Here is a 15,886-nt window from a genome sequence, read left to right as displayed (position 1 = left end):
AGAACCGGGGAAAAAAATTACAATACTCTAACAAGAAACGAGTCTTGTTGAATTAACATTAGGATGACCAGATGTCACTCTGTAAGTGGGACTGCACGTGCTTTTTATTCTTAGGTTGATTTCCCTTTATTGTACCTTATGCTACATAAATCCTCCACCCCTGTTGTAATTTAAGTTCAGACCAGCTAATAGTCAAAATACTTTTTACACATAATTGAAAAATAAAATATTAGAGAGGCTGTTCATTTATAAATGTTGCTAATGGATGACTTTTAAAAAAGTACTGATATCAGCATTTCAAAGTCTCTGTGAGTTAATTCCTATCAACACATTTTGAGTGGTTGCCCTCCCTGTAGCTTTACATGGATAACTCCGTCATCTACCGCAGGCCAGTTTTTAACAGAGTGGGATAAGTGCTCTCCCAAATTTTATCATATTAAAATTCAGAGTTCATCTTAGGTAATTTGCAGCATCACAATGTGCTAATGAGGAGATTCTTGCGTTTTTATGTGATATCAAACTTTCAGCTAAAAATCATAGTGTACAATTAGAGTTAGGTTAACACACACACACACACACACACACACACACACACACACACACACGTGCCAGATAAATTAACCACATACAAAAAAAACCCTGGAAAGTGGTTGACACCTGGGTTAGGCTCCCGCCCACCCTGTGACCCTGAAGTGGATAAGCAGTTAAGAAATGGATGTGTGGATGAATGGTTGCCATTAGCCCGCAGATCCATTAATGTCTTGTGTGTTTTTAAAAGATCCAGTTTCCCCTTCTGCTCTAATTCCTGCACTGAACAATGGCACCGGGGACATTTTTGTCATCAGCCACAGAAGTTATTCTCTCAATCATCTTGCTTCTGTTTTTATTCACAGTACAGCCTAACTGCTTTAATATCCGTTGCTTCCTTTTTTATTTAGACAATTATTTATATGCTGCTTCACAGGTGTTGAGTGTTAATTTAATTAGCCTTATTTAACAGGTTTTTCTTCATTATTTAAACATATTTGTCACAGAGTGTGTGGTAGGCGCCGCACACCTTGTCAGTCTTCTGATTGCTTTTGTTCTGGTTCTAATGACAGCATTGTGTAGAGGTGAACAGGTACACTGGATTGTTCAGGCTCTAATGGACCAGCCAAATGAATTTCCCACTGCCCTTCCATATTCCACACCTCCAGCAGTGCCATCAAGTCAGCATACAATAATGGGAGAGAGGTTTTTTTTGTTGATGCACATGCAGACACTTTCTCCTAAACCATTTATTCTGTGCAGAGGAATAGCAAAAGGGTAACAGCTTTATAATTTATGTCAAATGAATAGTTTGACATTCTGGGAAATACAGAAAATCAAGCCAATTCAATGGACAAGGCACTCAAAGCATTAAGTAGAAATTTAAATGTGTGAGAATTTTGCAATAGCATATATGCTGGTAGGAGTATTTTGGGGCAAAGTCATTAAACTTTTAGGCAGTTTTGAAAAAAATCTGATTAACCAGTTCATGTGGTAGATGCACTGTTTATGTCTCTGTGACCACTTCAAGTTAATTTAGTGTCTTTTGTCCCGCCTTTTTCCCCTCACCCCAAGCAGTCACAGCAGATGGCTGCTCACCCCTTAGCCTGGTTCTGCCAGAGGTTTCTTCCTGTTAAAAGGGGAGTTTTTCCTTGCCACTGTTGCCACGTGCTTGCTTACAGGTGGTCATCTGATTGTTGAGGTTTTCTCTGTATTATTGTAGGGTCTTTTTACCTTACAATTTAAAACACATTGAGGTAGCTATTGTGATTTGGCATTATATAAATAAAATTGAAGTGAATTGAATAGTGCATTAAAATTACTTGTAAAGTAAGTAAGTGTTTCACGATATCTGCTTTTAGATGGACACCCCCCTCATTCCAGGACTTAAATCACACACTTGATACATAGACCAGAAATAAGGGGAACAACTAGTCTGTATTTGTAACAACTTTTAAAGCATAATTATTAACACATTTTTGTTCATTTGTTTAATCGGGTCAAAAACTGAATTGTAAAAAGAAATATAAAGAAATATTTATTGGTTTAAAGATGGTCTTGTTGGACTATTTTTCAGTTACCAAGCAACAAGCAGAATCTCAGTAATTCACAGAGATGAGAGTGAGACACTCGCATGTAACTGTTTCTTGTAATGACAGTCTAAAAGTATGGAATAATTTGTCCATTACCGTTCACTGTAAGCATATGCAACAGTACAGTATATGATCTGCACTGTAGCCAACAAGTCAACAATATCACCATTTTCACTGATCCCAAAAAGCTGAATCTGTTGGATGTAGCGTTTTCAGCAGGAGAAATGTTTCTTCAGTTTCTTCTCCTGCTGAAAAAGTCTGCTTACAGTACTCATTTTCTTAAATCAGCTGAGTCACAACTATACGTTAAAAGCTGGTATTAAATATGCAGTGCATACAGGGAGGCTATAAATTCTAATTCAGACTCAACCACGGGCAAATGGTCCAAAGGCAATCAAATCATTCTTAACTATTCTGAATGGATTTCATAGTACACTGACCTGAACTTCATTTGGGTTAGGTATCTGATGCTTTAGAGCAGGGGTGGGGAACACAAGGGCCGGTGTCCTGCAGGTTTTAGATTTCACCCTGGGCCAACACACCTGAATCAAATGATTAGTTCATTGGAGAACCTCAAGACACGTTGAGGAGGTAATTTAGCCATTTAAATCAGCTGCGTTGGATCAAGGACACATCTAAAACCTGCAGGACACCAGCCCTTGAGGCCTGGAGTTCCCCACGCCTGTTTTAGAGGCTTTACAGTCCTCTGATAACCAGCAGGGAAAGAACAGGTTGCTGTGTTTAGCTAACTAGTGCGTAGGGTGGGGGACAAAGGTGAGAGAGCTGCTCCACTTCTCAAAGGGATTCTGAGCGTACTAGATGATCTCATGTGGTGGGAGGACACATGGAGGAAATGTCGAGATTGAGAGAGGAAGTTAGCCCAGGCGGAGACATAGAAAGTGAGGTGTGTGTGTGTGTGTGTGTGTGTACACGGAGGGGGTGCTCAAAGAGAAGCGAAACTGGAACTGGGCACACTCGGAGTATGAGTGTCCATATCTGAGTATTTTTCTTAACAGTTTCAGTGTCTCTGAATGATATGGTGACTGGAAGAGAGAGTGAATATGAGAGAGAGAGAGACGGGAGGGTGAAAAATGTGGTTCCAATCACTCACAAAGATGCTTTTGTTCTGTGGCCGGAGCCCTCTCTCTCTCTCTCACACACACTGCCACACATGGAGTCATGTAGCTTCATCCATTTTCTCATCTGACTTATGGGTTCTCAGGGGAGGGTTCCTGTGGTGATTTAAAGAAAAAACAACTTGCGAGACACTAACAACTCAAGGATAGTTATTTAAAAAGCAGGATAACACTCCAGCGTGTCCTAGGAGTGCATTTTTGAGCTGCTTGCATACTAAATTTATATGCTATGCACCATTTACTTAATGATTCATTATATACCAACGTCTTCTTGCTCTCTTATCCTGTATTGCTTGTTTTGTAAAATACATCTGTCGTTATGTCCTCATCTTGTTTGCATTTTTCCGGCGCCCATCATTTCCTGCCATGTAACATGCCATTTGGATCAGTGAGAGCCTGAAGAGGTGCCTAACTGACCCATAACATTTCTGATCCCACCTATCCCTGCTGACATCATGCAGATTGCCTGTCATACACAAGGAAAACACAGCAAGACAGACTACCATTCACTCCAACATCCACACCTACAACCAATTTAGAATAGCTTATTAACCTAACATCTATTTGGTTGGACCATGGGAGCAAACAGCAACAGCCAGGGAGCTCAGGCATATGGAGAACTTGCACAATCCACACGTAAACCAGAGCTCATGCCTCTGGGTCAACAGGCTTTCACAAAGAGAAGCAACGCTATTTCAGTGTATTTCCACATGTTTATTATTAACAGGATCATACAAAAAGCCAAACCAGTTTTTAAAAATGTCATATCTGTTCATTTCACAATCATCACTATTCACTTAAACGTGCTGCTGCAGGGTCGGCTGAAGTGGAATTACAAGCAAAATCCAACAAAACAAATTTTGATTAATTAACTGAGTCACACTGCATGCAATAATAGGTACTAATTCTATGCTTTTCTTTGTTAAATTGTTTTAAATATAATAGGGGCAAATGCACAGTGGCCCACCAGTAAGGAAAAGTATATTACAGTGCTTTTTTCTTTTGGCTTTAGCGAAGAAAAAAACCTCTTGGGTTGTCTTTTATGGTAGACACAGAGAGGAGAAAGAGTCTAAGCTCATTAGCCTTGAATAAACAGATCCATGTGGATGCATGCAGCAGCAGATATACACTGATGTGTTGTTTGCAGTGAGTCAGTGCACTGTTTGGAGCCTAGCCCACAGCTTCAGCCACAGACATTGAGGGGAAGAAGGGAGAGGGACAGACAGAGTGAGTGAACAGGGGAGAGACAGAGATGTCAGCATTGCTCTGGGTAAATGTATTTTGTGACTCACAGGGTCTGCCTGGACCTCAGTGCTCTCCATGCTGTTGGGACTAATGTCCTTTCACACCCACCCGTGCACCCAGTCACACAAACATGCATATTGATTTAGCATCGCAAGCTCATGCACATGGACAGATAGGCAGATGCATGAGAGTACAATCCACCTCCGGACTGTCGAACAAATGTATGAAGCACGCTCACATTCAGGCCTCCTAATGCTTACTCTGTCCAGATGAGCATTAAGAAACATGTGCCAAGGTTCAGATTCAGGTGTGTGCCAAATACTACCATCCCACGCCAAGAATAACCCCTTTGTGTTGCTCTGCACCCTGGCTCACCTTGTACAAGTATATGGTACTAAGTTTCTGTTTAGTATTCATAATGTGTGCATGCCAGTGAGTGTGTTTTTATGCCTGTGCATGTGTGCCTTCAGCCTATAATAGGCTTAGAATAGGGTCTCTACCAAAACCAAATGTCACAGGGATTTAAGCGTCAAGAGTGAGTTTTCTCCCAGCTGACTAACACAGAAGTTCAATAAAAGCACAAGATTAAACAAAGTTTCAACTTTCCAAAAAAACATCCATCCAGTTTCCATTTTTTCTCCCTGTGGCAACATATCCATGATGCAGAGCTGAGGTTTAAAGAGAAGCTGTAGGGCATGCTGCAAACCTGTGAGGGAGACAGACACGGGTAAAGAGCGGGAAGTAAAAACTGAGAAGGTGGGCAAGCTAAAAGTACAGAAAGGTTAAAAAAAGAAGAAGCATTTTTTATACATCATCAATGCTATAAACCCTAATGAGACTTCAGTCACCTGTATTCATGACGTTCCCACTGCCACACACAGTGCAGATCGTTCACTCAGTGTTTGTTCCACACTCTCTGGCCCACTCTGTTGGTCAGAACGTGTTAATGGACCCCAGTAATGTTTGTTGCTGGGTTTGTGTTTATGAGTTGCAGCTTGTGTTGTCTGGTTTGTTTACTCCTCCTGGTGGCCACTCTCTGTATCACATTTTGAACTGTCTAAAGGCCTTCCATATGGTTCAGCTTCCAACTCGGGACAGGATTAAGAGTGTTTAACGATTATGTGACATTAGTCTAGGGTTGCATTTTTGCTACACAAAGACATTAATTTTCTTCATAAAGACACTAAAATAAAACCTGCCAATCGCAAAGGATTAATATGGAAGTGGCAACACGGCGCTCATTTCAATTGAGAGGATCTTGATTGTATTTCAGACGGATAAGATCAGTTTTGAAAAAATGTTTTCATGCAAATATACAGTATAAGAGCTTTCATGTGTGTGTTTGCGTGTGCAGGGTAAACAGTAGAAGAAACTCCATTACATAGTTCAATATTAGTAAAAAAGTTTGGCCAGTTTCTGATCAAATCTGTAGACTTATCTTTTTATGTATAAATCTATCAGTTAGATTTAGCTTGTTTAAATAGTTGGATGTTTTTTTTAATCAAACATCTGTTATCAGCCTTTCAGCAGTGATGACTTGGTTCAGTTAAACCCTGAGAGACCGAAGAGGTGCCTAACTAACCCATAACATTTCCGATCTAACTCTTATGCATCATCCATACTGTCCAGCCCATCGATATTTTAAGATAACTCAACAGCACTAGAGAAGAAACAAGGATGCAGAATAGGACATTGTAATAAGTATTTTATTGCATTTTATAATGCCATTGTCAATAATTAGTACAGATTACATGCAACTAGACCTACTGTACAGTTTTTTATTGTCTGCATGGACAGACACAAGAAGATTCAGGTTACAAATACACAGATATATGTGTGTGTTTTTATACAGCATGAAGGAAAGGGCAGTGACTGGCATTACATGGCTACCCGGGGTGGAGGGTCAGAGGTCTGGGCTCCACTGTCTGTCTAAAGCCACCATCCAGTCCCTGTTCCCACCTCTTCCTCGGGTCACACTTTCAAATAACAAGAAACATTAAAAAAAATAAAACAAATAAAACAAAAACAAAGGATAAAGAGAGGTAAACAGGTAAACTGAACTAAGAAACAATACAAAGAGTCACTGCTGAAAATGTACACACATTCCTAAGGTTTAACCAGAGGAGAGCTGAAGTGGTAGTTCCATCAGATTCTGGCTGTCTACTTGATAATACCGTCAGGCAAATGCTCCACTTTGAAAGTCCCTTCCCCTTCGTATGACACCTCAGAACTGTCCAATCACACATTACGATTTGATCTCCCCATGTCCTTTGAGCTAGTCACCAGTCAACCGGATGTGGGCTGCTCCTACAACACCATTACGTGGATGTATGCGAGATAACAGCTATCAGTAAAGGTGATCAGTGAAGTCGATGGAGAGTTTTGGAAGTAGCTTGGTCTTTGTTTGGTTAAAGTTGTGGCATTGGTTTGGTTACAGTTTGGTTAGAGTTCAAGAGTTTGGACTAAGCAATGTTTTGCTTGCAATGCCTTTGGTAGTCAGAGGATGAGCTGCATCTCTGAGAGTCATTCCACATTTTGGTATTGAGACTGCGCAAGAGGACGAGTATCAAAAATGCAACAGTGTCAGTCTTTGATCTGCCTTTGTGGGACTGGGAGATGAGGTTTCTGGCTGGTCACCACCTGCCAGGTGTTTGACTCAGTGACACCCCCACGGCACCTGCAGATGATTGACAGCTCTGCGGGTCGGAGTTCAACACAGGAATGACAGGGGTCAGGGGTCAGAGGGAGGGGGTCAAGGGGAGTAGGGACACATATTGGCACCTGAAAGGACCAACAGCAATACCTTTCTAGAGCTCCGCAGTTTTTAAAGCAAGAGAGGGGCTACATATTCGTAAATTTTTTTTCCTCTTTCTCTTTTTCTTTTCAGAGGTTTTGGTCCTGTCTTTGCGGAAAAAAAGTCCTTCTGAGGTATCAATACATAATGAAGAAACTTTTTAGTTTGTTTTCCATATGTTGTTTTTTTTTCTTTCCTTAAAAATGCATAAATGCAGTACAGAGACAAAAAAGTATCAAAATAGACCTAGCTAAGATAAATATACAAACAGGTGTTACCTAAACCACTGATCTAACTTTAGTTCTTTTCATTTTTTTCTTTTTTTTAAAGAGATAATACATTTTTAAAAAAAAATCAGCGTCCCAGACGTTTTATGAAGAACCGAAAACAAACAAACCAAAAAAACATTGGAAAAAACCCCAAACTATTAAACCAAGATACCTGCAGCACTTAATATGATAAATACATATACTTCTGCATTAGCAGTACAGTATAGGAATCAGAGCTGAAAGCTTTACAATAGCTAAACAGGTTCAGGAAAAGAAAAAGAAAAGAGAAAGAAATCCCAACAGAGAAAAATCAAAGGACAAAATGGGAAAGAATGCCCTGGAGAGATAAGCCAAGCATCAATATACAAGAATACATCATGTTATGCCAAGGTGGAGAAAGAACAGAAGTGTTACATGGTGACCTGTGAACAATCTACATCTTTATAAAACAGCTTTGTTTACAGGTGTACCTTAAAGCACAAGTCAGAGATCATCTATGTACTGTATGCAGCAGTTCCTCTTAGTTTGGATATTACTAGTAGTGATGTGTTAGTCCTCTCAGTGTCTCTGTGAGTGTTTTGGTGAAAGGGGGTGCTGCAGTGTTGTGGGTCTTTGGATATCTGGATGGTCAGAGCCTCCGTTTGCACTAACCCCTAGCCCTGTTTCTACACTTCTATTATACCCCTCTGTGTGTGCATGTGTGTGGCACTAATATATTCAGCCCATCACTACATCTGACAGCCAGCTCCCTGCAACAACACGCAGCCATTAATGACCAGCTTCTCATTGGCCGAGAGCTGCGCCTGATCATGAATATGCACACGTACAGTCAAAGCACACAGTTGAGAGGCTGTTCACATAGCTCGATGCTAATCGGGTACAGGAGTATGGTCAGTTTGAAACAGCTGATAGAAAACTGTTCATAGATAATGAGCACTTTACAGCACATTTGGAGACGTAGAGAGTGCTTCAGATGTGGTTTAAGGAGAGGTAGTCATTTTTAAATCTATGGAAAGTGAAACGCCTCTATGTTTTATTTTGTTTTTTTGGGCTCAAGCAGATGTATTAGGGAGTCCAGATCACCAAATACTTTTTTTTGTTGCCACTTTTAAAGTAAGCGTTAAAACAATTTTGGCTTTTTTTAAAATCATCATTGAGGATGAATGGAGAAAACAATATTTAAGAGATTTCAGTCTCCCGTTGGCTATGTGTTGAACTGTTTTGAAAAGGAGGTAGTGTTATTTTTGGTTTTTAATCTCACTTCAAGATTTCTGTCTGCCACTTTGTACTTTGTAATAAATCAGTCTCTAATGTGACAGGAAACAGTCCTGTGTGAACGCAAACTCGTCGGAAATGTGATTTTTTTTTCTTCGTTAAATAACAAAACCCATCTGAAGTGCAAGAGATAGTTTGACAAAATAATAATAATAATAAAAACAAAACATTAAAATAGGAACCAATCTTTAAAATTACTTAACGTCCCTTGGTTGTTTTCCTCTTACATTGGTATATTTTTGCTGTTTTCCATTGTTCCCTCTTTATTGTATAATCAATAGATATTTGGAATAACTCCTCCCTGCCCAAAGATATCACTTTTTTTTTAAAGCAGATTACAGTACACAACTTCTTCCTGTGAATGCTGAACATTTATGTGTAAAGAGCTTTCTCTTATGGATTTAAAACTTCAACAGTATCAATATAAAGTACCTATATAACAGCAGCTGTTTCAAAGATTTTTTTTCCATTTCACCTTTTGTTTTAAATCTCAGACAGAAAGGTAATTGTTGTGTTCAAATGCCTCGTGAGTGTTTATATTATTTTTTATTTTTAGGCCTGCTCACACTGTAGTCGGGCCACTCCCAGGATTGTGTTTGGAACACAGCTGAGCCTGAGTATGAGAGAGAGAGAGAGACGGGGCTTCATCTCTAAGTGCTTTTCTCTTTCTTCTGTGTTTCTGAGGAACTGTGCGAGGTTTGTTAATACTAGTTTTTGGCCTCATAAGTAATGTGGGTCATTCCTAACTGTCTCCAAATTGTAGTTTGCTTTACACACTTTGGTTTTTGGAATGGTCAGCACTGTAAGTCAGGTATAATTTTTCAACACAATAGTTATATGAATACAACAATAAGAATTCAAACTCCTGGTTTGTTGACTTTTGGACAGTTCTTAAAAAAATTAAATAAAAGAATTTAAAAAAAAAAAGGGAAAAATGAACTACAGGGTTTTTGGTTTTCTACATATTTCTTTGGTTACCTGTAACAAAAATAAAAACGGGAATAGGCAGATAATAGATTCAAAATAAATGTTAAATTTGGTATGGCACTGTAGAGAACAGTAATGCTTTTCTGCTAATGGAAACAAAGAAATCTCACGTGCTATTCCTTTAACATAAACTCACACAGTGAATTGCAGCTAGCTTCTACACAGTAACTATTACAACCACAGAGCTTTGAATCGAAGCTGAGCAGAGTTGCCACATTTGGTGTCCCACAGAAAGAATCCCCCCTTATTTCTTTAACGATTTGGACACAGTTCCAGGCAGAACCTCTGTGGGATGAGGTATTCTCTGACTGCAATAATAATATATCTATATATAGTTTTAAAGCATCATGGATATTTCCCAACTAAATACACAACCAAAAACAAGCGAGTGAGAGATAATTAGAAGAAGAAAAAAAAAAAGATTCAGCTGTTAAATAATCTGTCTGGACAACGGCAACTTTAAGTGCTATCTCCCAATTTCTTGCCTGCTACGCTGGGGACAGAAAGGGAAAGGGGCGGGATTAAAGGATCAGGTAAATTGGGACAATACTGAGCTTTTTTTTGTGTTTTTTGTTTTTTGCCAATACTCATTTGGAATGGTGTGAACAACCAGAGTAAACTAAACAACTTACAATACAAAAAACATAAACAGCATCCATAGAAAAGGTACGTCAAAACAGAACGCCACCTTGGAAATATTGATCCTCAAAAATAAACAATGATAACAACAACAAATTTTTAAAAAAAGGAAATGACAAAAAGCTACCACACATTTTTTTTCTTGTTATATTCCATAATCATGAACAGTTTCATTTTTTTTAGTCACAATATTCCGGTAGACACTTTCTCCATCGTTTCTTACAGATTCCCCTCTTTTTTCTTCTCTTTCTCAAACGTGTTCCGTGCTCATCACTCCATCTGCAGATGGACGAGAGAAGAAGAACAGCACCAAACGGTCCTATTCCTGCAGTCTTCTGGGGGTGGGGATGTGGAATGGGAGGGGATGCAGGAGGGGCAGGGATGTGTGTTCTTTTTTTCCCCCACATAGAATCAAAGAGTTTTAAAGAAGTCCCTCACTAAGTGTCTTGCTGCTGGCAGAAGTTTGGGCAGGGACCAGGGCCGGTCACACACAGATGTGGATGCGGGTGCCTGCTCTGCAGAAGTGTTAGAGTACTGTTGGAGGTAATCTTTGTAAGTATTCTTCCTTCCTCCTCATCGAGAAGCCCAACAGTTTTAGTCTAATCGGATCAAAGGAAATGGAAAAAGCAAGTGACTGGACTAGGGCGAAGAAGGAGAGGTATACTGCACAGCCCCTGATGACCGCTCCCATCTATATACACATGATCCTCTGCGTGTGTGTGTGTGTGTACGTGTGTGTTCTTTCTAACACACACATCTAGGTGTCCTCTCAACTGACGTAGAGATAAAATGGCTAGCCAGGCAGCCCGAGACAACAGAGAGGAGGGTGTATGCAGGGTGGTAGGCCGAGGAGGAGAGAGTGTGTGTGCGCGCGCGTGTTTGTGTCTATGTCCACTCCTCTAGAGGTTCTCTACATAGAGGGCAATTTTTCCAGGGAGAATGACAAGACATGGTGTGACAAGTGAATGAGTGTGTGTGCGTGTTTGTGTGAGTGTGTATGCATTAAGTGGTGTCATACCTTTGAGCCAAGTGTTGAGAAAGCAACACATGGAGGTAAAGCAGTGCTCCACAGTCTTATTTTTGTGTCTGAAAGTAACGAAGGTCATCTAACCCTGTTGTTGTTTTTTTTTGTTTTTTTGAAGTTACTCAATGTCGTCCTTAGTTGCTTGAATTTTCTTAAAAACAAAAGAACATTCTCTTATTTTTCTCTCTTATCTGTTTTCTCATAAGTGTACTGTTGGTAATTTTTTTCCTCTTCACACAGGCGAGAAGGGCTCGGGGATTGGTCTCAAAAAGTCCCGTCCCTCCGGCTTGTCTGAGATCTGTCCTACTCCAGCTCCTCTGTGGGAAGATCCTCCTCCAGGTCACGCTCATCGCTTGGCAATGGCAGGCTGTGTGTGACACCAGCCAGGAGCGATACTGACCGGCTGTCCTCCTCCACCACTTCAGTGGGCTCTTCCTTCACATGCACTGGGTGGCTGGAAGAGAGAGCGGAAGAACAAATCATCAGATGCTGTCTTTCAGACTTTTTAAGTTTTTGAAATGCTGAAAAGAAGAAAAAAATCATCTTTAAATATGCCACAAGGATTTCCTGTTTCCAGAAGTCTTGCCATGGTTTACGATAGCTTCTGGTTGCATTTATACAATTTTATTTAATGAGCTGCAATATTCCTGATACAACAACTTGCACACATTAGCACTGGGAAATGGGATATTTTGTTGCTGCTGGCTGATGTATCCTGTAAAATGTAACCAGTAGATTAGTTACTTCTGTGATTGAGGCCTCGGGAAATTTGCTTAGGTTATAATAGAACTTAAACTCTTCAGTGACACCTGTTCATTTACTTAAAGTCTACTTTTTACTTAAACCCAGGGGACAAGGTTCTCTTTAATATTGCCACTTTAAAAAATTTTTTTTTATAATTTTAAAATTTAGGCATCTACATAAAGCTCTCCCACACTAAACCAAAAATATATCTGTGTCGATACGCTTAGTATATGGACATAATATTATGGGCATCCTGTTTTTCCTGACTGCACCTGTATGTTCTGCATGTGGGAATTTACACGTGCGCCTTTATGCACCACATACCTGTACTGTTGAGGGCTGAGCGTGGGGCTGCAACTGCCATTGCTGTTGACCTGCTCCACAGTGGAGCTGACATCATCGTGGCCCACATGCAGCATGTTGAGGCTGTGCGCAGACTGAGGGGTCACCAGGGGTGGGCTGTTCAGCAGGGACAGACTGCTTTCTGCCAGAGCCGCCTGGAAACAAGCGAGCCATGTGGTCACTTTAAATATACAAGTTATCATGTTTGGAGAAAAAATATGTGGAGTTATAAAAGAAATGTGACAAATAGAAACATCTCTATTGATATATTTAATCTTTAATGATATTAGAGTGTTTTTATAAACCGAGCTGACATGGAGGTCTGCCTAAAATATGTAATTGGATGATAAGGAAGATTTTCCTTTCTGTACCTCTTAAAGCTCTTCTATACAGAGTGCCAGTGAGCACGACAAACCACTAGGGGGCACTTACATACAGTGCTTTCTATATCAAGGTCTGTGCTTTTACATTTAAGTCCCTGTCATAAGTGCGTGTGTGTGTTGACACAAAAGTCTCAGCAGTGTTGTTAAGAGAGACTGAGCTACAACCTCAATCTAAACACACACCGCGCAGCTTCCGCATCTGCAGGAGAGAGAATAGAACTAAAGAGAGCTGCCTCGGCCGCTATTCTAAATCCAGATGTTTGAAGACACAGGTTGGGGCCCTGCTTGGTATACTTACCCCACCTTCCCCTCTCACCAGAAGAAGGGGGGAAAAAGACAAAAGGAATTCTCAGTGGCTCAGAGGTGAGTTTTCTAGGGCAGGCGATAATTTTATGCAGTAACCTTAATTGACAACTACTTGCTGCTATAAATCATCTCGGTCTCCAAAACTGCACATGCGCATATGTGTGTGTGTCTGTGTGTGTGTGCATTTTTGATTTGTACATCTGCACTAAAACAAGGAGAAGAGGTGGGTCCGGTGTGTGTTTGCATACTTGTGGCGCGCACGCGGTGATGAAGGTGGCGCGTGTGTGAAAAAGCGAGGTGGGAGGTGAGACTGTGTGTTAATGTGGGAGGAAGAAGAGGGGAGGTGGTGTGAACGTCGTTAGGGAATTGGCTAATTATAAGAGGGAATTGATATTAGTGTCCTTGATTATGACTGGCTACTAGGTGTATGTGTGTGTGAGTGTGTGTGAAAGAGAGAGTGAAAGGTGGAGACAGAAAAAGAGATTGAGAGAAGTGGGGTGGTAGGGGGAAGGAGCCTTACCTGGTAGCTGGCATTTAGGGATCCAAAGCCGAGTCCTGAAATCATGTTTTTCACCAGAGTGGGACTTCTACAAATAAAGCGCGCGCACACACACACACACACACACACACACACACACACACACACACACACACACACACACACACACAAGGAGAAAAAGGAGGTTGAGGATCACAGATTGCATACACATGTGAGAAAGATGTCACATCACCAAAAGCATTGCAACAAATTCCACAAATATGTTTGTTACTGAAATATCCACAGACTGTAAACAGATGCTAAAAACATGCACATGAAAGTCTCTGATATCTGGTGTGCAGGTGTGTGTGCATAATTATCCCTGGATTCTCTGGTGGTTGGAAAGAACATCTGTTTACATGCGCTAACAAGGTTTTTTCCTGTCTTGCATCTCACACAGCTGCTTACTAATGGAGTCGACAAACAGGGAAAAACGCACACACACACACACACAGTATGTACATTAATGGCCGGCAGCCCCTACTTTGTTTTTACTTGATTCCCGAGTTGGCCTCTCGGTAATAATAGTGGGTCCATTTAAGCAATCATAGTGCCAGCACCGATAAGCTCACACTCACATCAGCCTCAACCGTGCATCAAGAAAGCAAACGTGCGTGCGCATGTGACAGCGTGTTCACTTGACTCTGTGTATGTGTGTGGTGCTTACCCGGTCATCTTTGGTGGTCTCCTCTTTTGGTATTCAACTTCATCCACAGTCCACACGGCCCCCTTCACATTCTCAACACGAACAAAACACTTGTGCAGACTCAGGTTGTGGCGCACGGCATTCTGAGGAGACGAAGAATGAAAAGAGGCAAAAAGAGTCACCGAGGATCAATCAGCTACTATTGCATTTTCATTGTTTAATATTTAACTTGACGCTGAGATTTCAGGTTTTATTTTGCTTTAACTTTCCTTGGACTCTCTTTGCAGAAACGATTATTCTTTTTTTTTAAATTTAGCATTAAAATTAGTCGGCCTCCTTTCTTGCCTCATAAATGTTCCAAAAGGGATGAAGAACCTCATTTTGCATTAATGCACAGGCTTATTGAAATAACTGTAAAACACTTTCTCAACTTATCCCGCAAAGTGATGAATTTAATAAGTACTACTACTGGTTTAGTAGTACTAATGTTTCCTGATGACTGCTGTTAATTTCATAAGATTTCATCCGTGGTCTTCGGTTTTACCTAAAGTGTAATGCAAAAGTTGTAACAGGAAGTGAAAAGCGTAACCACACTTTTCTACCCTAAGTCTGTCACCCAGTTGGAGGCAAGAATACGAGCTTTCCATCAAAAGTTAATAAGTAATGCGACTTTAAGGATAGGAGCCGCAACTTCTTCAGCCATCGCTTTGCACCTCAATGTAGCTCCCTGTGCAGCGCTAACACAAGGCAGCGGTTCTCTAGTACTGTTATTTTATCACAGAATGCTTCTAATCAGTCATCATCAGCACACACACTCTCACAGAAACACACACATCCACAAGCTCTCAGACAGCCAAGCAGGCGGGCACACCGCTATCTTCGTCTCAACCCCCCAGGGACAGGCCTCCCTTTTCATCTGCTATTTGTAGTTTGTTCATGCCCAATTTCATTACCAATTTTAATTCGTCTATAATTAAATCCTGCATATTCTCTCTGACACGCTGTTCTAAGCCGAGAGGGAGGGACAGGCCAGGCATGCATCACTCCTTGCCGTAATTACACACGCAGATACACACATGCGCGCGCACACTCACACACATACAAACACACAGACACGTAATTACACAAGCCATAATCAGTGGAGGAACCCTTTCTCTCCCCCGCATCCCCTCAACCCCCGAGCCGTGATGCTAAGTTTTGTAAATGAGTCTGACCCCAATCTCTGCCCGCCACCCTGACAGCGCAAACACACACACAAGCACACAGACACACTCCAGACGCCAGTGCTATTGCAGTGCGATTTGCATTCGTCTCCGTGATGAAAGCCTAATTCTCCCAGTTAAAACATTAGCAGTCATTTACAGTGGGTCACAGCACATGTGCCACTCATCTCCACTCCCTTCGGCTGGGAGAAGTGTGTGCATGTGTGTGTGTGTGT

General features: G+C 41.0%; 1 protein-coding gene across 2 annotated transcripts in view; it reads right to left on the bottom strand.

Moving 5' to 3' along the window:
- Nucleotides 1-6,191: 6,191 nt before the first annotated feature.
- The window catches only part of foxp4 (forkhead box P4), a 93,545-nt gene continuing 83,850 nt past the window's right edge, over nucleotides 6,192-15,886 (bottom strand). For both annotated transcript variants that reach the window (XM_005924689.3, XM_005924688.3), the window contains 4 exons: nucleotides 14,470-14,591; nucleotides 13,785-13,851; nucleotides 12,558-12,730; nucleotides 6,192-11,943 (listed from right to left, as the gene is read on the bottom strand). In XM_005924689.3, coding sequence (XP_005924751.1) covers nucleotides 11,793-11,943; nucleotides 12,558-12,730; nucleotides 13,785-13,851; nucleotides 14,470-14,591 — 513 coding nt within the window. In that variant the 3' untranslated portion in view covers nucleotides 6,192-11,792. The remainder of the gene's footprint in view (nucleotides 11,944-12,557; nucleotides 12,731-13,784; nucleotides 13,852-14,469; nucleotides 14,592-15,886) is intronic.

This window comes from Haplochromis burtoni, unplaced genomic scaffold, assembly GCF_018398535.1.
Source record: "Haplochromis burtoni strain Fernald_Lab_line unplaced genomic scaffold, NCSU_Asbu1 Contig_79, whole genome shotgun sequence".
Lineage (NCBI taxonomy): Eukaryota > Metazoa > Chordata > Actinopteri > Cichliformes > Cichlidae > Haplochromis > Haplochromis burtoni.
This window is presented reverse-complemented; position numbering and strand designations above follow the sequence as displayed.